This window comes from Castanea sativa, chromosome 1 (genome assembly GCF_040712315.1).
Source record: "Castanea sativa cultivar Marrone di Chiusa Pesio chromosome 1, ASM4071231v1".
NCBI lineage: Eukaryota > Viridiplantae > Streptophyta > Magnoliopsida > Fagales > Fagaceae > Castanea > Castanea sativa.
The window spans coordinates 20,100,970-20,125,822 of NC_134013.1; the positions used below are offsets into that span (position 1 = coordinate 20,100,970).

The 24,853-nt window shown below is 32.4% G+C and overlaps 1 protein-coding gene across 1 annotated transcript; it reads right to left on the bottom strand.

Annotated features, from left to right (window-relative positions):
• Positions 1 to 16,777: 16,777 nt before the first annotated feature.
• LOC142622127 (protein PPLZ02-like) lies at positions 16,778 to 17,854 on the bottom strand. The gene is made up of 2 exons (XM_075795558.1): positions 17,679 to 17,854; positions 16,778 to 17,523 (listed from the first exon to the last, which is right to left on the bottom strand). The coding sequence occupies exons 1-2, from the start codon at positions 17,759 to 17,761 to the stop codon at positions 17,034 to 17,036; spliced, it is 573 nt and encodes a 190-aa protein (XP_075651673.1). The 5' UTR covers positions 17,762 to 17,854; the 3' UTR covers positions 16,778 to 17,033.
• Positions 17,855 to 24,853: the final 6,999 nt, after the last annotated feature.

The following is a 24,853-nucleotide window of genomic DNA, read 5'->3' on the forward strand; positions in this document are numbered from 1 at the left end:
AAAATACAGATATATATATATATATATATATATATATATATATATATATATAGAAACCCTATGCTACACAATCTGTGAATAATTGACATAACAATTTACACTTTATAAGACTTATATAAAAGAAAGTTATACCGTGTTACAAGTATATATTTCCTCCCATTCACAGTTGAGTAGGTCCCATCAACTGTGAGAGGAGGTAACATACACCAGTAATAAGTTATACTTCCTCCTATATTAGAACTAAAAGTAAATATTATATTCCTTAAATTTTTGTGCACAGTTAACAAGGCCATATAATTAGCAGGGAAGGTGGAGCGGTTGAAGTCTTTGTAGAATTGTAGCATATAATAGAAGACAACTAGACATAGTAAATGGCAATGGACAAAAAATTAAGAAATAAGTGGACTATCGACTATCGTTATGACTTGAAGACTCAGACTTGGTCCAACTATACATACGTTTACCAAAAAAAAGTAGCATGGTTGAAAGATCATTATTTCTTTCTGTTGAATTGAAGAACTTTACGGATTGATTCTTCGCATGTGTTGTTGGACTTATTGGATGTTTCAAGGCAGGAAATTTTCTTTGTTTCCATATCAAATTGCTTTATGAAAAAGCATCTATTCATAACAAATATCACTTAAAAAAAAAAAACAAAATTTAGCATTTCATTAAAAAAAATAAAAATACTTCAGCAAAAAGAAAAACAAATAAAGGGCAACTAACTAAGACAAAGGGCTTAGTCAGCCCCATATCAAAATGCCAAATTGTTAAACCAAATATTAGTAAGTTTAATGCACTGATTTTTTTAACAAATATCTTTTAACTCAATTAACATCTTCTCGTGTTTTAAAGGAGACATGTAAGTTCAAATTCTTTTTCCTCAACTAGTCATTACTTAGCTAGTACCTAATTGTGTACTAGCATCAAATATTGTTATTTTAATTTATGATTGTAGGAGCTTGATGAATCGAGAATGGATCATCCACCTAGAGCATGTTGTTAGTGAGGCAAATGATTGTGCAGATGGTCTGGCGAAAAGGGGTCAAGAATAGAGAGTAATGTAGTAGAATATAACAAATGTCCCTATTTTGTATATTACAGTTTTGTTCAGGATTTGATAAATCTAGACACTATGAGAGAGTACTCTGTACCTACTTTATTTGTGTAAACAATTCATATAAATAAATAAAATATTTATTTTCGACAATATATATATAAACTGATTCTAATTCAGAATTTGAGACAATCATTTATCGATTAATTGCTACATTTGAGCTGTAGAACATAGATGGATAGTACTACAGGTGGGCGTACTGAATGGCCCACAAATCAAATGGAAATGGTCATGATTCTCCCTTCTTTTATGCTAAACAGATAAGTTACCTAAAACATTTTCAAGAGGTAACCAATTAATTAAACTCAAAATCTAAATCAAACATAAATGAATGAACCCCACCATGTGCCTATATTCCCTGAACATAATGCTCTGCATGAAGTCTATTGTCCTAATAGCTGATGACAGCCAAGCTACCAAACAAAGTCTTACTTATGAAAAGTCATCAACATTAAGGTCCTCGGTCTACCATTTTTGGAGTCATTTAACAGTATGATGTACTTCTTCCTGTTCCTGTTCTTCTGTCTAATGGATTAGTTGGTTCGCACCTTATCTTGTTTTCATCATCATATCCGAAATCCAAATTGATTCTGTAATTATCAAATTATCCACGCCAATAAAGGAGTTTGTTACAAACTTTCAATAGAAAAATGTTGAAATCAATACAAATTTTACGCTTACAAGTTACAACATTTCAAAACACTTTTGTTTTCAGATGTAATGGGTCTCTCTATAATTTTCTTTATATTGATCTATGGAGGGCTAACACATTAGCTCGATGTGTAAGATTTTGTTGTGACCGTAAATGACATTGTAGTAAAATCTAGAACCTCGTTGTTTGCTATTTTTTATTTTTTTAAGTTTCTTTTCAATAATTGATGCAGTCTTTCAAAGTTTCATACATTATTGTTCTAAACTAACGTGAAATCAGGGCAAAAGGGGAGTAATAAAAAGTCGTGATTGCTAGAGTTTACTAGTATAGTTGACAATTGAATACTAGTTTAGAAAATTGCTTTGAAAATTGAAAAGTGAGAAAGTGAGATTCAAAAGATGGATAACCTCTCTAAAAAAAAAAAAGATAATCAATTCAGAGAATGAAACTACAAACTGCGATACTATTGCGCACTTTTAGTGTGATGGTCAATTCACAAGTATAAATGTTTATGGGTGTAGGAGAAAGAGCCGGTATTCAAATCTTTAGAATGAGTTTTACACCGATATATACTTGGATTACAAAATATCTTTGGTAAGATACAATAAGTAGCCCAGTCCTAGGCAGTAGTCCTTAATTCGTCGAGTCCGCTTGTTTATGTCCGAGGCCCACAAGGTAGTCCTATTCTTGTGGGCTCGCTAATTGAGTTGGAGCATAAAGCCCAAATTCTGAGACTTAGGGACATGAAGACCGGGCCATCCTCCCATCCTAATGGATCTTCCTTTAATAGACTTCAAGGCCCAGCTTTGCATTTAGAAAGAGTGCAATATTGATGGCCGGGAATCTGAGATGACTTTTCTTCTCAATTGTCCGATCAGATGAAAAAAAGGATGATTTTTTAGGTTTTTAGCTTTTTATCTTATTGGATATGGTTAAGGAGAAATGTTAACTTTGTAAATTTTGCTCTCGTCCAGAATGATTTTTAGGTATAGCTTAATAATAATAGACTTCACAGCAGTTTAGGTTGGAAGGGAAAACAATATGAGCTTTCCATTTTGCAAATTTTGACTTCGTGAACTCTCATGACTCCTAAGTACTTCTAATTCCTACTGGTATGAATATAATGTATGATGGATCGAGAAACTTGAATACTTAGTGTCGGTTTGGCTTACCTGTTTATAAAAGTACATTTTTAAAAATAGTGATTTCAAAATGTATATTTTAGAAAAGAGATTTTTAAAATGTCAATTTAAAGTTTGGTAAAACTTGAAAAATGGTTGTTTTGTGAATTGAACATTTGATTTGGATATATTGATCCAAATTTATTGGGTTGGGAGTAAATTAGTAAAAAAAAAAAAACCTGTACTTAAATGCCAACGTTTTATTCAAGCCAATATGTAAATTATCTAACAATTTAATTAAGAAGAAGAAGATGAAGATGATGAAGAAAATGACTACACGTGGATAGGAAAGAAACAATCTAAACATGAAGGTTCTTTGCTTCACTTGACAAGCATCAAGAAATAAGTTATTTTAGGACCATAACTTTTATAACATTATTTTTCATAATTATCTTATGTGGCAGACTGTGACTTACTGCTCATCACTTTTATATGGACCCACCATTTTTTCTCTATCATTTAGAATGTAACGTATTAAAATTATGACAAAATTATGGCACAAAAGATTATGGTCTTAAATTTCTCCTAAAAGTTTTTCACCTGACTAAAATAGAAAGAAGAGACAATGCTTAGAAACTGTGGGCATGGTCGTTGTTTCAAGAAAGATCCAAACAAAATCAAAGAATCCAATTATAGTTCGTGGACAGGGTTGCAAAAAAAAAGTAACAGGTTGTTTAGGGATCAAAATCCTATTTTGATCTATAATTATTCCTTGGGTGGGCTTGTAACAAACGACCAGTATCACTTTTATTGGGCCTATCGCCCAGCATCAAAGTGGATTGGACAAAGTCATATATGGTACTGCCCTTATTCTAAAGATCGATCAGGCTGATCAAGAAGTTGAATTCTAGGTCTTATCCACACACAAAAAAAAGTTGAATTCTAGGTCCAAAAAATCACGTGTCCACTACAAAGAGAACCACATGCATAATGTGAGATTAAACCCCAAAAAGAGTGTGACCGCCAAGTTGGAACTTACAACGCAATTTAGGCCTAGTGCTAGTCAAAATTCTATACTTAGGCTCGAAACAACCAAGCTTGACCCACTTCTGGATGTGCTAGTAAAATATTTTTCTCTATTTATTTATTTTAATTACATACTTGTTACTCAATCTGTACACCACATTTCAAATTAATATTCAACCTTTCAAATATTTCAGTTTAATTCTTAGCGTTTTAAATATGTATCAAGAATGTTATTATCGACAAAACTAGCGGATGGAAAAGTATGATGTGACAAATAAAAACTCTAAAATCAAGCATTGATGCCAAAATGGAGTCGAGGTGCCAGGTTTTATTATTATTGTTTTTATTATTTAAAAACAAAAAGACACTAGGTCCTATAAAAAGAATACAATAACATCTTTTTGACATCAACATTGAGTTAATTAAAAAACATTTTAGCCATCATCAACTACTGATTCTACTTCAACATCAATGCTTGATTTTAAAGTTTTTATTTGCCATATTATATATATTTTTTATCCAATAGATAATAATTACCTCTGCTACACATATTTAATAAGTTAAAAGACCATATTGAATGTATAAAAAATAAAAGACTATATTGAAACATTTTTTTTAAAAAAAGGAACCATTTTAAATATAGGACTAATGTTAAGGACTAAATACGTAATTAAATATTTATTATTTTAATGCTCAATTTTTTGTGCTTTTTAAATTTTTTTTAATAATTGGATAATTAATATAGTGGGGTAGGGGATTCTAACCTATGTTCTCATTATAAAGAAAAGTAAATAATGGCACCAAATTACAAGGCTCTTAATTCGCTTTTTGAATGTTATGCCTACTAACAACTTGGTGTTGAGAGGCCTTAGTTTAGATTTTGTTTAGTAGGGTTAGAGGGGGGAAAATGATGAAAAAAGATTTAAAAAAAAAAAACTAAAAGTCAATGTTTTTCTTTATAAATGTTTAATATGAAAGATAGAAAAGTGAAGAAGAGACAAAGCATGTTGTATTAAATTACTATTATTATCTTGTGTTGAATTACTTTTAATAAAATAGAGAGAAAATTATTAAATCGTAATCTATATAAGATTCTTTCCCTTTCCTTCATTTTGGAAAGATAAAAAATGGTGGCCTCAGTCCTTGCATAGAAAATAATCTCTCTTTTTCTTTTTCCCCTCAATCCTTTCAATTTTATACCTTTTTGGGTTATTTTTTTGCATTGTCATGTCTCACACTTTGATCAGCTTGGCTTTTGGACTCGGTTTCAAGTTGCAGAAGTCAAATCGATTACTTGCATCAACATGGAGAGTGAAAAGTGAAAACTAATTTTGGTATTATTGGACATAAACTTTTAGTTTAAGAGGTAAGAGTAACTAATATAATGTTGGTCCTCCTCCTTTTAAGCCTAGGGCCTCCTTTGACTTTTGCAATTAGTAAGGGTATTGCCAAAATATTTTCTCAACAAAAAAGACCACTTTGATTGGAGGGTATTTGGTCAAGTTAGAACCTTTTTTTTTTTTTTGGCTTTTATTTTTTTTTTACAGGGGAAAAAGAAACAACAAAATCAAGCTAGAACCTTGAGCAATGTAATCTCATAAAAAATTGGGATGTTCTAGTTTTAAGCTGTTTGACACAATTTGGTTGACTCAATCCCATCTCGTTTGCTCCTTCAAGGAAAATGCAACCCGGCCCCATGACCTGCTAAGTTTGCTAGATTGTGAAAATCAAACATTAAATGATGATGAGCTAGCATTTTTGGAGGCTATGTGATTGAATAGTGTGAAATATATCTAGCAAACGTAAAGGGTCTTCTTCAAAAAAATAAAAAAAAAAGGAAAAAAAAAAAAACAATTGTAAAGGGTCTCTTGTGTGTATGCCTCTTATGCAAAGTTGAACTATTAATGGGTTAGTGGGGTGTACAAATACCCAAGCCCATTTGCAAAGTTTCCCATCAAACCAAGATTTATGAGGAAAATCCTCCTTTGCGTCCAATCACAGCTTCCAAGTTTTTCTGAAAAAAAAAAAAAAAAGAGTATTTCTGAAATATATATATATATACACACACACACATTGTGATTGTGATTCTCTCTCCCAAGAATACTTTAGCATATTTTTAGTGGAAATTTTCGATAAATAATTAAATAAACTGTTTCTAAACAGATACGCGATTTTGAGTATAAAAAAATGTCCTCGAAATTCTACTATACTAAACAAGAGAAAATATCAATATTTCTTTCATTATCTCGTCATCTTTCCCCATCATCTGACTCTTCCGCACCAAACCAAAACAAAATGATACTACATGTTTGTTACCTAATTTGAGCTGTAATGCTTGAACTTTGTTGCATGAATTAGACACCTGCAAGACCAGGTGTGCACAGTCCCCACATCCTACCCGTCTTGTTTTGTGGTTCTTACATTAATCGCTAACGTTGACATGCCCATTTCAGAACATTAATTGGCATCAAAGCAAAGAGTGGCTGAATATGAATTCAGTGAACAATATTGAGATGATATCCAAACGTTCTCTTGTCATTTTCTGAATCTTATTGTGCTTACTGATCATGACTACTGCTGGTCTAGTGTTCTTGGTACTTTTTCCTATAAATCTTACATTCAGTATTCATAAAGAGTTCAACCTCAAAAAATATACTTATTAACCATGCAAATTCAAAATCTATAGAGGGCTAAACCTGAAAACCTCAACTTTTACAATTATAATGGCTACTGATATTGGTAAGGGGCGTTGATGAAAGCTATCTTTTCAGAGAATTTAGGAAGCGCACTAACTGGTAGGTAGGTCACTTAAAGGCACAGGTACCAGTATAAATTGAAAGCAAAATTACTTGGTTGAAGATGGGTCTGATATGGGTCCCATTCCTTGTTTGTCTCTTTTCAACACTGTGAAGATGAAGGGGGTAGTTAGGGTCATGTGGGATCTTAACAAGTGCATGTTCATCCATGTGAATGAATGAAAGGAGGGAAATAAGGAATGAGACATAACATGTAACCCTAAACCTAATGAGATAGAAACAATCTGGTTCAGGTCTTGTCCAATATTAGACCCTACAAAAACAAAAACAAAAACAAAAACAAAAAAACCTCACTTCCACTGAACATATTTATAAAAAAGATATTAGTGCATCAAATCAGGTAGAAAAGTCTATTGGCTTTTCAGGGAGTAGGCCACCAACATTATCTTTCACTCCCAACCAAAGCTCTTTGCCTTTTGTATTTTTGCATGACTCACTTGATCCAAGGCATCTAAAACAAATGATAAGCCCCATTAAGAAGAATATTGCAACATTTATGCTTTTATAGGTTTATAAAAAAGCTAGAGACCATATGATTCTTTTTCTCACTACATTTCCTCATGAGATTCCATACACCATGATTGGATACACTATCATTGGTTTTGACTGCTTTTTCTTTTTAGGAAGATCTCTCCTTTGACTCTCAGAGTCTTACTGTCTCCTTTTCCACTGGGGAGTGCAATCCAAGGATGTCCTTGTGAAAAAGTAATTCTGTAAAAAGCGTTTTCGTTAAAAAATTTCATCCTGGGTTGATAACTACTATTGCTTCAACGCCAACACCTCTCAAAATATTCTCTGCATACTTTTTACAAATTCAACTAGTACAAAACATTCTGCAGAATATATGTTAGTATGTATTAAAACTTTTGCAGATTGCCATTTTACTCGCACTTGATTTGTCCTAGGACTAGTAGCTCTATCTCTTAAAGAGTTGGGCAGTTGCATGCCATAGTTGTCATTCCTAGCTAGATTATATCCCTGAATTAATTTAAAATTTGAAAATTAATTTGTTTTCATTTTAATAGCAGAGCAATATATATAGGCAGAAGGAGATGTTAAATGTACAATGATTTTGTGTTTTTTTACAAGAATTTTTTACAATTGATGTTACTAACTTCTGGATTTTTATTACTTTTATTAAAAAAAAAAAAAAAAACTGAGAGTTTTTTTTTTTTTTTGGGGGGGGGGGCACATTAGAGGTTGTTTCTCTTTTTCCCCTCACTTGGCTTTCTTAAAACAAGAGATGGTCCATCAGTGATCAGTCAGACCAAATTATCATTCACTCAACGAATATGAATAATTATATGATTATATCAATAACGTGTATAGGAGACAATGACAATGTTATCCAAAAATAAGATTAGGCTTATAATTGTCTCAAAAAAAAAAGATTAGGTTTATAACATATTATAGATAGTTTACCCATCAACTTATTAGCTCTTTATTAGACTCAGGAGCGCCTTGTGGGCAATCATCATGCCAACCATAATGCAAAGAATTTAGAGGAAATCAGTTTGAGACTTTAATTACAACTCGATCATAAGAAAAAAAAAGAACACAAATGACAAATGTGGAGGAAAAACACTAGAAATAAGAAGATTTGGGAAATGATGGGAAAATAAAGTGTAACAATTAAGGTACAGTGATGAATTTCTTGAAATTTTGTTGATCTAAGCTGCCCCACTTCTTCCCAATAAATGCTAAGTTTTATATTCCGAAGCAAAGAAAACAAAAATCGTAATCATGATAAGTCAAGAGCCAAAATGCGTCCAATTGAATATCTTATCAAGTTATCAGTTCATTCACTAGTAACCTCACTAGCTTAAAGGGTTTCATAGAAATCAAAAATATTCCATAAAGCATTTAACCCCTTTCACTCTTACATGGGCGGGGAAAAAAATCCTCTCTCTCTCTCTCTCTCTCTCTCTGAAATTAACCAGTCTTGTAATTGATGAACTTGCTATTTGTTTACTGAGATGAGAAAGTGGTTGTTCAGGTTAAATTTCAAGCGTCCCCAAAGTCATGAAGTTCAAACTATTAATGATGGTAAACTCAATAACATGCCATGATTTATACACCTTTGGTGAATCAAAAGTAAAACAGAATTATGAGACTAAGCAACTTTAGTTTTTGATGGTTGTGGGGAACAAAATCAATTCCCAAACAGGTGAACAATCATGAACTTTCATTGACAAAGACAGGACACCATAAGACAAAAAGAAAAGATATACTTTAAAATCGACCAAAAGATAAAAGATTTCCAGGCCTACGATATCAAATAACATATAATGTCGGACTTAAGAATTAAGATGAATAGAAATAACTACAAGAAAAGCACTCGAAATAGAAGGAATGCAGGGAAAATGTCAATATTTCTATTATCTATAGACTCTAGTTTGCCATTGCACATGTATAGGGGCCATTCAACCATTAGACAATTTAGGCAATGGTCTAAGGCTTCCAAATGGAAGGCGACCCCCTAAAATAGAACATATTCATTTTATAATATTGCACCAAAAAAAAAGAAAAAGAGACTAAGGTTAGGAAAAAGGAGAAGAAGAAGACATATTCTATTGGCCAATAAAAAATGCATTTTGATCTCGAATGTGCCAATACATAAAAATATGACCCTTACATTATTCAAATTATGTTCCTTCTTATTATGTATATGTTAAATATTCAGACCAATAATATGAATTGAACCATTTTGTCATCAAAGATGATGGAAATTTACGCTCTAGTACTGAATAGCTTAACTTTTTTTTATTGAAACGGAATGTTCAATATGTTTATCTTTCCTGCTTAGTTCAATGTGTAAGCTTTCTCTCTGATATTGGAAGCCAATTTATTTGACATGACAATTTTCTTGTAATTAAACATCAAATTACTTTGCAATGTGTATTTTGAGGGTTCATTTATATTTGGATTGAGGTACGTACAACTGCTAAAATTGGATTTGTACAAAATAGGATTTGGGTCGAGTGAAATTGTAGTAGTTTCAAGCGATATGGCACGTGATTGCATTTTTGAAATGAAATTAAGGCAGCAACGTTGCGGAACATTCATGGGAGTCTCAGTTGAGCGAAAATGTAAAAATTAGAGAGAATTGAATTACGAATTCTCCTACTGTTCTAGCCACCTTTACAGAGTTTGAAACATGTCATTGAATTTTATGATACATTTCATTCAAATTTATTTTTCATTAAGGACAGCGTGTATATGGAATTAAATTATTAAAAATTCAATTTCACCAAATAGGGGATAATATTATATTTTAAATGACTTGATACAACTATATTCACTTTTAGAGTTGTTACCCACCAAATCTTTAACATTAAAAATGATCAGTTTTCCTATATATATAAAATACCTTTCTATTTCAAAGCAAACAGAGAGGTTCCTTTTCTTTTCTTTCAGGTTCAATGTATGATAGCTGCAAACTACTGAATTGTCAAGTTATTGTGTTTAACTTGATAAGACCCTGACTTGGATATGAAAATGACATGAAAAATGAATTTCTATCCTAAAAAGCTCAATGCATTAAGAGCAATATTCCCTAAAAGGAAAATTGAGACAAACAGAAATAGCAAATAAAAAAGACACAAGAAGGTAGCTGCATGATCTGTAATAGCTACATAACGCAACATCATTTAAAAGGAGATATTTGCTTTTGCGAAACACGAGATCATGATTCATGAACAATCACACGGTTCTAATCATCTGTTGAATTTTCTCTTTCATTGTAGTGTCACACTTTTAAGCTTATTTAAGGTAGTATTAAAAAAGTGAAAATTTTCTGCTCTATTTATAGCCCAATGATAGTACGGTCAGTAAGCATTGGAAAAATCTTTACTTCTATAACTATTAGGAGTGTTAAAATAAAAAGAAGAAAACAAAATTATGTTGAGAGAGAAAAAGAGGAAACCCAAACTAATTAAGGATTTATGTGGTTGAGCCTGATGACCAGCATTTACAATAGAAAATCCTTAATCGCTACATCTTTATTCTATTGGATTGATTTTACAAAGTATTCAATATAGGGTATACATAGGAATATACTAAATTGTGGTAACTCTGAAATTACAATATACCATGATGTTACAAAACCGAACTAGGGTGAACACCTTTTCAAGCGCGGTAATTTTGGGGAGGTTTTTGACCTACACCATCGAGGTTGGTGTTTGCACCATTGGAACTACCTAGTCACTATTTAGATTGGCTCTCCAGCATTGTCAGTGGTCGTCTTGGTCAGTGCGATTGGTTAAACTTGAACACCACAACTCCTGGGTTTGTTATAGCACTGCACTAGCTGATGGTTGGAATGGTGTGAGAGATTAAACCATTGGATTGGTGATTGTCAGTAGGCTTCTCTAGCGGTGCGGCCGGCTTGGCAGCAGTCGATTTCGTTGGTGGCGGTTGATGGATAAACACCCCTGACAATAACTCATAATATTTTACAAAATTATGGTCTACTTATTTATAGGAATATCCAAAAATATAAGGAAACCCAAATATGAGTATATGTGTGTGTATGTTAAAACATTTTACATTTTAAGGAAACCCAACTACAACATATGTCTTTTCTAGTCATTAATATTGTCAAAACTAGGTTCCATAATAAAATAGTCAATAATTTTCTAAAGTTCTCTTTGATTTTGTATATTGTAAGGGACTTGCAAAAATATTTATTGCTACTTCTTGGGGTTCAAACTAAGGTTGAGTTCTTTTGTAATAGGAGACTAATTCTTTTGTGATAGGATACTAAGTTGAAAACTTAGTTTTAAATCTTAATATATTTCTTGTTTTTGAAATTTTTTGTCTCATACTCCCTCCCCCCAAAAAAAGCTGAAATCTTGGTTTTGTCCCTATTGTTGTGGTTAGTATTATCGTCGTTATCCCTAAAATGTTCTCTCTATTTTAGGATAACAAACTACTCTTCCTATTTTAACTATAGGAGGTAAAATTGGACACGATTTGCGAACCCGACACGATACAATACAAAATTAGTAAATTATGGGTTGAGGCTTAATGAGTTTGTGTCATACTTAGGTTAACACGATTGACTCGTTTAATAAACAAGTTGGGTTAGTGTCCATCACATGAAACCCGTTTAACTTGTTTAATTAAATGAAATTTTACCAATATACCCATCAAATCCGTATATAAATTTATTAGTTGTTGTGATTTGTTTTCTTTGACATATTATAATTGATTATTTGTGATTTTGAGATATGCTTTAGTTTTGAATGATTATTAGTGATGCAATTACTAGTTAGTTCTGAATTTTATGCTAAAAATATTTATTTGTTTGGTTTTTCATAATTCATATCAATTTGGTTAATAGTAAAATTAGTTTTTTTTTTCATTTTGATAAAATCTGATAAACAGATCGACACGACTAACTCGTTTAGTAAATGGGTTATGTTAGGGTTAAGGAATCCTGACTCATTTAATAAATATGTTGGGTTAGAGTTGACCTATATAGTCGAATACTCATGAGTCAACACGACACGAACCTGACACGCGAACATAAATTGCCACCCCTAATTTTAACTAACCACTTTCCAAAACACCCCGTCAATGTTCAACCCAACCCACGAACACGACGCGAACCCGACATGGGGTTTTGCAGGTTAGGGTTGTGCCTTAATGGCTTTGGGTCATAAATAGGTCGACTCGAAAGCGACACAATAACAAACGTGTCATAAGCGGGTCAACCTGCATAACCCACAATAAACACATTTAACACGTCAATTTATTTGTGTCAACTCAAAATGACCCACTTAACACAACCTATTTAACTCGTATAACAAATAAGTATTCATTTTATTTTAGATATGTCAAATAACTTTTATATCCGATGTATATTTTAAATTTAAAAAGAAAAGTGAGTAATTACAAAAACTTACAAGAGATATAATTGGAAATTGAAACTTTATGAACCCTAGATCTCTAAACCCTACAAACCCTAAATCTCTAAACCTTCGTATAAATATCTTTTTTATTTTTTATTTTTTTATTTCAGCTGTGCTACTCACTCTACTATCTTATAGTCTCATGCCCAAATCTCAAACTCAAAGTCTCAAACCGGTTATTGCTCTCTCTCTCTCTCTCTGGATGATAATTGTAGTCATATTCAGGATTAGCCTACTGTTTGCTCCAATTCTTTCAATATTGATATTTAGCACTTGGTGAGTTCCAAGGATATAATATTTTTGTTGAACGATGTTATTTATGTTAAATTATGTTATTTTGAATTTGGGTTGAAATGTATGCACTTCTTTTAAAGTGTAAAGAACTTATTTCTTGATGAATGTTATATTTTTGTTGAACTATATTAATTTGAATGTGGGTTGAAAACTTGAAGTGTATGCACTACTTTGGGATGTAAAAAAAAAAAATCTAGATTGATGTTATATTATATATTATGCAGGTTGAAATGGGTTGTGTTACATTCGTGTCAACCCAACACGACTCATTTATTAAGCGTGTCAAATGGGTTGGGTCAAGTCAACCCGCCTTATTAACAGGTTGAGTTAGGGTTGAAGGATCATGACACGATTAGTAAATGGGTCAAGTTAGGGTTGAGCCATTTAATCGAATATTCCTGCCTCGACACGACACGAACCCGACACGCTAACCCGAGTTGACACCCCTTGATACCAATGCTCTCTAATATTGTTAAAATTATAGTTAAGTAATTAAATTCACAATTTTTTAACAGCTTAAAAGCATTCACATCAGTCTCCTTAAATATTTAGCTAAATTAATAGAATAAAAATACTCCACTTTTTTCTAGTTTAGCTATCTATGTTTTTTATAGTCATACATTAGCCTCAATATTACATCACTATTTTAATTAAATATTGTTTCTTCGTATTCACATTTTTAACCCTAAAATCCACAACCAACCATCACAATCGTACATAGCTAGCTGGGTTTTAATTCCAAAATCCATCACAATTGCACACCCAAGCAGCACAACCCAACAAAACCAAGCACAACCCATAACAGCCCAACACAATCCACAAACCCCAACTAGGGATGGCAATTTAGATCCGGCCCGCGGATACCCGGCCCGGCCAGGCCCGACCCTAATGGGCCGGATTTTACCCGGCCCGATAAAGAATAGGGTCGGGTATGGGTTTAAAAAAAAAAAAAACCCGAAGCGGGTTCGGGTCGGGTCCTGGTTTTATAAAAAAAAAATCCAAAACCCGACCCGAAACCCGCCCCGGATAAAAACCCGGTTATGGAGGATAAGACATTTTGTAAGAATTTCTTAGTCATTTTCATTTGGAGGATAAGACATTTTGTAATTTCTTAGACTTGTGGGATTTATTTTGTAGCTTTTTAAGTGATTTGTTGATTTAAAATCTTAGTTGTGATTTATTGATTTATGATTAACTTATAATTTGGTTTGATTTGGTTGCCCTATAATGTGGCCTAAATGCCAAATTTTGGCATTTGGGCCATGTTAAATGGCTTGAATAGGCTTGAATCTAGGGAAAAAATTTAATGGGCTTCAAAAAAAAAATTGTTGGGTTAGATTTGGGCCCAAGAAGATAAACGGGGCCCGCGGGGCCCGTGGGGCCCGGCGGGGCAGGTATGGGCCCCGGGAAAAAAACCCGATTAATAATCGGGCCGGGTCCGAGTTCCGGGTCTTGGCCCGCAGGTCGGGTCCGGGTATGCAAAAACCCGGCCCGAACCCGACCCGTTGCCATTCCTAACCCTAACCACCACAATGTTGTCACTACCCATCATAACTGCACCACTACTGATCACAGCCGCAACACCACCTAGTTGGGTTTTAACTTTTAATCCCAAAATCCACCATCACCCATCATAACAATACAACCTAACAAAACCCAACACAACCCACAATAACCCGACAACCATAATGCTAGCTGCCACCACTGCCTCAACCCACAAAACCCAGCAACCACCCCACAAAAATCCAAAACCTCATGTAACCACCCATCCACGCCAATCTAAACCTAGGCCCCAACCACTGATCGATGTTGATCGGTGTATGTGAGAGAGAAAGACACAAATTCAGGAGAGAGAGAGAGAGAGAGAGAGAGAGAGAGAAGAGGGAAGAAAGAATGAGTCACGGGGAGAGGAGAGAGAAATAAAAAATAAAAAAAGATTTTATTAGAAGTAGCGAGAATAATGTCTCGCTAGTTGTAGTGAGGTAAAATTGAATATTAATATATATATATATATATATATATATTTTTTTTTTTTTGTAGTTTGTTCAGATTGATGTATGGACTTTTTTCTTTTTTTTTTGGTTTTTAGCTATATTTTTTAACCTCAAGTTGATACTGATGTGAATGCTTTTAATTTTTTAAGACAATTAATTATTTATCATAATATCAAAACATAAGATTTTGAATTCGATTTTATTTCTACTTTACCTCCCATTCAACTTTTGGAAAAATCGAAATTTATCCACTAAACATGAACTAGAAAAACACGAAGTTGTATGGCAAAAGCAAGTATTAGCAACGTACCGCCTTTACTTTAGAAATTAGCAAATAGATTTCGCGAGGGCCGAGGTGGTTGTTCAGTGAGAGACAGAGAGAAAAGATGGCCTCCAAAATCATTAGAACTCCACTCACTCAATCACATTCAGTGTCCCCTTTCTTTAACAGCGGCAATCCCAACCAAATGCCTGCCATAAGTTGAAATAGATCCAAATCCCTTTTGACCCAACAATTCATAAAGGTTCTTTATTTTCTAAACACCACCAGCCAACAATCTTTTTCTGGTAGATAAATCATTATATTAATAGTTCCACTTCCACACATCCATGGAAATCTTAGTTGAGTCCATGCTTTTGCTCTTCTTTAGTCATTTCTACAGTGTCTATTTGATGTAGTACAATTCAAATATTATAATTCGGACATTTTATTTTACCCAAAAATGTGTAGTGTGTAGTAATTTTTGTATTAAGTACCATTATTTCAATCTTATTCTATTTCATGGAAATCCATAGTTACTTAAACCTGCACTAGTTCATCTGTTCGTTTAGGAAAAAAAAATCTAATGTTTTTTTTGCATGTAGCATCGCAATCACAATATTTTATCTTTCATTGAATAATTCTGTGAAAATTAATTTGAAAAAGAAAAAAAAGATGAAGTTTTTATATTTTTATAAAGCAAGTTATTTCAAAAATGATTTGCTTTGTGAAAGAATAAAATACATCTATACTCCATGTGATTTGATGCAGTTCTGTTAACACCTCCTACTCCTAGGTTTACAAGGTTTTTTTTTTAATCATACCTCCAATGGTGTCCGACTCTTCCAATAAACTATTTCCACTCACTTTTGGTTAAATTTATTAGTCCCATAAGGTATAAGTCATCTCACAGACTTATTCACATTAACTCTTGTCACATCTCATATAATAATAATAATAATAATAATAATAATAATAGTGTTCAATTATTCTTATGTAGCTAATATTTGTCAATAATTTTAGCAAAAAATGAATGGAAGTAGTTGAATATAATATTTGATGCCCCAGGACGTGTGGTTAAATAAATTAAAGTCCCAGGGGGGGGGGGGGGGGTGTTATACAACTGCAAGCAACAAGGAACATAGGAGTACTTTATTTTTAACCATAAAAGGTGAAAAAAAGTAATGATTCAATAAACAAGTGCCCTTCTGTCAGTTCCTTTGACATTGATGGAACTAAACCAAATTAAACATCCATTCACCTAGAAGGACTGGAAATGTTGGATTTTAAAGAGAAGTGCTACTCTTCTTCTGATCAATTCCAACTAGCATGAGTGCACTTCGAAAATGATAATTTCTAGTGGTTATTTTATTTTGAAAATTAGGGGGAAAATTTGTTCTGAGAATCCCAAATTCAGTGCATTATAGGCATTTAATTATATATGGTTTGGCATGAAGGAAATAGCTGCAATATTTTTAAGGTTTTACTTTTTAAGCACCTTTTTGAGTGTACCTAAAATATCATTTATTTCACATGAGAGACTCAACATCTTGACATTGCAAATGTGAAAATCTGGGAAAATCTTAGAACAAAGACACCATGCATTATGCATAGACTAATGTCATACATTATAACAGAAATGACTGTACACATAGCAGTAGCATCTTCAATTGGGTCACTTAGAAGCTAGTTCTAGGACCTAGAGAGGATCTAAAACATTAAAAGAGGGTCTAAAAGGGCTGAGAAGAATGGGTTACAATTAGCAAAATGAGCGGAATTTGGCAGAATAGAAGTACAGGCTGAGGAGGAGGAGGAGGATGGAAATGTGTTGAGCCTAAGTTACAGAGCCTGAGGTGACACAACAGAGCGAAGCTCAATAGACCCATAATGAACCAACTCCTGAATCATCTGCTCTATGTGATCATCTTCAAGAGGCTTGAACTGCTGGGTGCTTTCCACTTGAACTTTCTTGACTACCCAATTGGCCTCAGTTTCTTGATCAAGCATCAATGTCTTATCCGGAAATTGGGTACCCATTTCATTAATGTTCTTCCCAGTAATGCCACTGGTTGTGTTAGCATGCAACAATGGCGCTTTTTGAGGCTCTTGGAGTGATGGTTTGGTCATTTGAAGTGAAGCCATGTAGCACCTATGCAGTTTAGCAGTCAGAGTAGCTGAGAGAAGCTTTGATGATGATGACTGAGGTGCATTTGGGTTGTAAGGGAAGTTGGTCCTAGCTCTTGCACCACACATTAGCCTTGCTGCTTCATCATAAGCTCGTGCCGCGTCTTCAGCAGTTTCAAATGTTCCTAGCCAAATCCTAGTCTTCCTGCACAATTCCAAACGTTTAGGACTCATTAGTAGATTGCGACATTTTTTTAGTAAGTTAATAGTTGGGAGAGGGAGGATTTAACCCTCGCCAATGAAGTGTCACAATTGATATTTGATTTTGATATTAATAGGCTAATAGCGAGGTGAACTTACAGTAAAGGGTGACGAATCTCGGAGACCCAAGAGCCCCAATGCCTTTGGCGAACGCCTCGATATCGCTGTTGTGGTCTGGCCATATTGTTAGTCTAAAAAGAAATGGAAAAGTGTTTGTGATGTGCCTGAATGAGAATATGAGAGGCAAACAGAGTGGTACTTAAGTGAGAAGTAGGGGAAGGGGGATTTATGTAGTTGGATTTGTGGACAAACGTTGGGTCATTGCTTGACTCTTTATTTTTTTGGCCTTCTGGCAACCAATTAGCGATGGGTCCCATAAGGGTTTTATGTCTTGCCTCCTTCATCTTTTGGCTTTTATTTTATTATTTTTATTTTTATTTTTTTCACAAATTTACAAGTGACCAATAATAAATTATTCCATATATATAATATAATGTAAAAGTTACCTAATTTAATTCACATGACCATGATACCTTTTGAGTTTTGTCACGAAAATCTTTGCATAAGAGTGTTATCTCAATTCTCAAGATCTTCTTATGATTGACTGTTTTTTTTATTTTTCAAATTGTTGTCTCTGTTACTGTATATTCTTATTTATATAGTTCGAGCTTCGGGCATTAAAATGGTCTATATTGGTCACTATTTTAGTCACTTTAATTACTGTTAAATGTTTTGCTTTGTTTTGATTTTTTTTTAAAGGGTTTTCAGGGAATAGAATAGAAAAACGCTCCTTTTCGTCTGTGTTTCTTCACCCAAATCTTATTGTTTCGATGTTGAAGTAGGTGTAGGCTTTTTTCAAGATTCTTCATATGATAGAGGATGAGACCACTGAGATGTTAATCGAATTAACCTTTTGTGTCTAAATCTGTTGCGAGTGAGTCACGAAGACAAAACCATAACATATTGGCCTATATTGCTTAAGAATGGTAACAAGTCCAATTGGAAAATCTACTCTGTAGTTCCAATACTCTGTTAAGGAAAAGTTATACGTAGTTTTGCTTAAAGTTATAACAAGTTTAATTTGGTCATGTTTAAGTTACACAATGTATAACTTCAAACAATATTACACCACTCAATTACTTTTTAAACTTAATAAATTAGTTTCAACGACTCATTAATTGTGATTAAAGATTTTTATTGAAAGAATAGTGTTACAAATTAACCATTGGACGACATTTTCTCTGTATACCTTTCATTCTTGTAAAATATCATATCAACAACCCATCTCAAACTTATCAGTTATATTTATTGAATTTTAGCTAGGATCAATCTCATATTAAGACTGGAATAGGTTAGGAAACCAATCAAATTAGTCTCATTGTCAATGGATAAAGATTTTCTTAAAATCAAATTTGAGAATATTATGTGATGGTTCATACTACTGTCAAAATATATTAAGTTACGATTCATTAAATCATTTAAACAAATCACATAACAATTAAACATATCAAGTGATTAAAAATGAATATTCATTTTAAGTTTTTAATTGTCACGTTGTGAGCTGTAGAAAATTTCTTTCAACCAATTTGGAAGCAAACTCTATACATTGTTATTTTACACAGTTCAATCTCATTTCGTATCTTCTCACCCAAAAAAAAAAAATCATTTTGTATCTCTTGTTACCTTGTGCTAACTAGGACTCATAGTTGGGTAAAACCCAAAAGAGCTAACCGTTAAATGGCTAGTAATAAAAACAATAATTCAGGCCCAACAAAGAAATCAAATTTTACCCGGCCCAGATAGCCAGAGAGAGGTCTTCTTGGAAAATACAATATACTATATCGAATAGCTACAATTCCCCGCAATAATGTCGAATAGCTTGATTAATTGATGGGAATCTCCAAAGTCCTCCATTGTAACCCGATCCAACCACCGGTATAAAAAATGTGTGACCTCTTTCAATCACCTCTTTTTCCAACAAAAGAAATGTTTTCTTGATTTTAATCATTCAAACAAGAATTTCAGTTATGAGGCAAAGACTAGAGTGCTGCTGTCATTCTTCGAGAACAAGTAACTACTGCTAGTGCTCGATACACGTTTTGAAAATAGAGAATGAGACCTAGTTGAGTCAAATCTTGGATTTGGATTTTGTGGAATTCTAGCACCAACAAAGTTTTATTGTAACACCCTATTACAAATCAGGTACGTGCTAGCCACTAATCATAACTATAGCTAATTTATATGCTTATGTAATTAAATTGTTACAATTTCTTTTCTTCATAATTCAATAGTTAAGAGTGGATTGGTGGAGAGATTTGAATTCTAGATGTCAATATTGAAAATACCAGTGTGTCAATTAGTTAAACTACAAGGCTTTTAGCTAAATTGTAGCAATTTAAAACAATGATGCATGATGATAGTGCAGACAATAAATAATAAATTGAGCTTTTAAAAAATTAGGTAAAAGGAACTAACAACTCATCAAGTATCCAAATTGCATATATTATTACCTCAACACAATGAATCATAATAAAAGTCAGGTTCAAGGTTGAAAAAAAAAAATATTACTGGGTGCTCTAAAAACACAATGATATGATGTTTTTCTTTCTTTCACATTTATAGTAAATCTCATCATGAATTTAATTAGTAAAATCTATTATGAATGTGAAAAAATGGAACACCATATTATTATACTTTAGGAATACTTGATAATTATTTCCAAAACATAGCATCATGTCTTGTGCATTGAACCCCGCAAATAAGAGCAACACCCTAGTCACTTACCACCACCACAACACCATATATAAGACTAACTAAATCATATTCACAACCCAAGCATTGGTCGCATGGGCGGGTCCTTGTTCATAAACTACATGTAGAATTAAGCATACTCAAGAAAGACCATAAGAGTATTTACATCCAATTTTGCATTCTTTGGTCATATAATCGCCTCAAAAAGTCATTTTTTTTACTTTAATTATCCACTTTTATAATATACCTTACATCCCACTCTCTATTTTACAATACATTCTATAAAAAGATTCTAAAATAAATTTTTTTTTTCCAATTCCCTTCTCACTCATAACCACAACCAAAGCTCGCGAAGACAAATTGACCAAGGACCACGTTAGCACCACACAATTATCTAACCTTGCAAGGAACGCTTCATGCCAACAACCCACACCCCCTACCCAACGACCCAAGCCAACATCCTCGACACCAGATTGGGGCACGTCTACGACCATCGTAGCTCCCCACAGCCAAATCAGCCACCATTAGAGAGAGAGATTCCAAGTGCAATAGAGAGTGACTAAAAAAAAAAGATAAAACTAAAAAAAAAACTACAATACTCTACATCTTTAGAGAGTACTGTAATTTTTTGCAAATTTTTGAACAATTATGCCTAATTGGGTATGAGAGATTTTTTTTTTTTGTAATTTTTTTGCTAAGTCAGTTTGAAAAGGTAGATGTGAATGCTCTAACATGTTTAAAATGATTACTTATGCTATAAGAATAAATACAGATGCTAATAATTGTTCAAATATACAAGTACCAAGAACAAGAACATAGTGATGTGTTATAAGTTTCAATTAAGTGAAATAAAAGATAAATGTGAAAATTGAAAAGATAAGGAACGAAAAGATAAAAGCATGATATGTAGAGTCCTACTTACCTTAAGCATACAAGTTCAACTAATGAAGTGAAAATCACTTGTACCTAGGTTGTTACCAAGATTCTAAAAAAAGGTTTGTTACCAAGATCCATGGAACCTTTGCCAAATCTATATATATATATAACCGAAACCTCTGAATCTTCTACAATTTTTCACGTCACCACTATTTTCTTTTTCTTTTTATTTTAGATTCTTTTATTTTAGGTTTTATATCTTATATTTATTATTTCGCTTCAACGTGTAATTATTTTATCAAGTATTACAATAGTTTAGTTTAAGTAAAACTCTATTAGATATATGTTTCAAGAGCTTGAAAATTCTACTTCAATTAAAATTCTATAACAAAAATTTCAACAAATATAAACTCCTACCAGGGTCAAAACTCTTCATACCCGCTCAAATTTTCACAAAGAAAACACACAGCAAATTAAAGCCGTGGTAGGAAGCATAAAGGTTCAGAAGAAACAAAGAATTGAAAGAGATGATGACAAAGACGAAGACGACAATAATTGAAGGTTCATACTCTTATGGCCTGTTTGGATGTTTAAAAAAGGAGGGAAAGTAGAGTAGAGGGAAGGAGAGTAATTCAATTACCTTGTTTGGGAGTTTTTTAAGGAAGAAGGGGGAGGGGTTTGAAGGGGTTTCAACTACCTCCAACCCCCTCATTTTTAATTCCCCCAAATTGGAGAGATTTGGAGGGAGAGTAGAGCACATAAAATTATTGATAAAGTAAATTACCTAATTTACCCTTATTATATTTATAAAATTACAATGTTAAAAACAAGGGGAATGGCTAATTACTCCCTTCTCCCTTACTAATTATAAAAACATCCAAACAAAGTGGAGGGTAATCATTCTCCTCTACTCTCCTCCCCACTACTTCCCTCCCCTCTACTCTCCTCCCTCTCTAAACTCCCAAACATGCCATTAAGATTTTCATATTTTTTTGTTTTTATTCTACACTTTTTCACCATAACGTATTATAAAAATCAGTGCTCAAAAACTGTTTTCCTCATAATTTATATTTAGATAAAATTATTATTTTTTAGAGTAAATGCGGTGGGGTTCATAAACAAAATCTGGTAAAACTAAAAAGCAAAGCTAACTTTTAATTATTTTAAGTTTAACACGCATTCACACAACCAAAAGTTAACCATTGTTTTCAAGCCACTCCAAAAATTGAGTTGTTCAGGCGGTTTTGTAGGCTTGGTTTTTAATTTTTAAGTACTGTTTTTAATTTTTTTTTTAAATATAATCCTCCACCACAACAACTAAATCATGATCTAATACATTTTTTGTGGTCAGTTATATATCTTTTAAGATATTCGTTAAGATTGAGCACATATATTGGTTATTATCATTTTATTTAAATAAAATTATTTTTATTTAGTCCAAACTTAATAATGAGTGAAACTCTATTTATTTAACAACTCTAACTTAAAATCAAACTTATCATTATCATTTTTTAAACAAGTTATTTTTGTTTAATCAAAACGTAACAAGAAGTGAAACTTTATCTCTCTAATAAGTTTAACTTAAACTTAAACTCAAACGTTGATAATCTATATAATTTTTTTTTTTGATAAGACTCAAAAAAAAAAAAAAAAAAAAACTCATTGAAAATAGGACTCAAAAAAAAAGAAAAAGACCCGTGTTAGATTAAGAAAAAGAGAGAAAGAGAGATAGACTCTTGTTAGGGCTCTCTCTTTCTTGCTCAAAGTCCTAACAATTACCACCTCAAAACCCTAATGTGGCGTTTGGTACGGAAAATCCACATTACTCCTGGCATCTAGATTCCCAGGAATGTGATTCCTAGGAATCATATTTCTAGGAATGTAGCTATTCCTATGTTTGGTTAGGAATCACATTCCTAGGAATGTAGCTATTCCTATATTTGGTTTTATTGGGAGATTCCCAGAAATGTAAGATGATAATGTTTGGTGTATTCCTAGGAATCTTAAATGAATTATTTGTTTTTCCCATTTTGTCCTTAGATTTGAATGTAAAGTACTAAGCCCATTAAAAAAAAATCTTCCTTTAAATAAATAATGAAAAAATATATATAAACTATTAATTAGTCCTTTAAAAAAATATCTTACTCTAAATAGATAGATAAAAAACATTATATAAACTATCAATTAACAACACATTCATTAAAACTGTGATCTAACGTTTCAAAATGACAAGAATAATACAAAAATAACTATTAGCAAAGTTATTTATCCTATTTATGTTGTTTTGGCAGGAAAAGATAAAGACAAGAGAGAAGATATTGATAATTTGTTTTATAGTTTATCTTAATTGCTTAAATAATAAGGAAAAAGGGTTAAAATTTTCAATTTATAAAAAAATACAATTTCTTTTAAGTTTGGGAATCTGGATTCCCACCTGTTTTAAAGGGAATCCACATTCCTACTGAGAGGGGTTTAAGGATTCCCCTGGCATTTGATTCCCTAGCGTAATTTGCAACCAAACATGGGAATCTTTAAACATTCCTGGGAATCCTAAAACATTACCCCGTACCAAACGCCACCTAAACTTAACTTCACTTTAGGATTCACAAAAAAAAAAAAAAAAAAGACTCACATAACAAAAAAAAAGTTAGGATTAAGAGAGAGAGAGAGAGAGAGAGAAGGACTTCTGTTAGGAGTCTCTTTTCCCTTTTTAAAATCTTAGCAATTGCCACCTTAAAACCCTAAACTTAACTTCACTTTAGGATTTAAAGAAAAAAAAAAACAGAGACCAATGTAAAAAAAAAAAACACAAAAAATGCAAACAATCTAATTTAACTTTCTTGTTAATTTGATTAATGAATTTTATGACGATATTTTTTTATATTTTTATTATTAATAAAATTTCAATTCCACATATGTGAATATTTTTTTATATTGTTATTAATGAATTTTATCTTTTATGTCGAATTTTTTATTTGCTTTCATATGTGCCTGAGATTTTCTTTCTATCTTATTTTTTTGTTATGTTTAGAATTGATTTTCTTTTGAGTATTTGGGTTAATCTACTTATTTATATTGACATTGTTTTTGTGAGTTTGGTTTTTGGGTTGAAATTTCTACTAATTATTATTTTATTTTTTTTAGAGAAAAATCAAAGCTACAACCTATGTCTTCTAGCCTAGGGAACGATAAATTTTTATTTGGTATGTTATATATAAATTTGTTGAATTTGGTTTGGTTTTGAAATAGAATTTGAGGATTCTATAAATTTTGAAATTTTAAGTCTTGGGGTTTTTGATATTTGCGTCTTAGTAGGTTGATCTTAATTCTTTACCTTAAATGTTTTTTATTTAGGTTCATGTGATTTTTTGTTTTCTTATTAAAAGCTATAATTTTTGGTTGATTAATTATTTGTTTGAATTAATTCCAATTAAGTATTTTTTTTAGATTCAATATAAAAGATAATGAACTTAGGTATTATAATTTTGATATTGTTTCATGTTTTGAATTGTCCATATTGTTATTACTATGAGAAAGTCATATTGCTACTCAAATTTGAAACTTGGTGTGTCTTCCTCATATCATGACCTTTGTTTATATATTTGCAGTTTATATTAATTTTGAGTATGTGTATGTATATATAATTA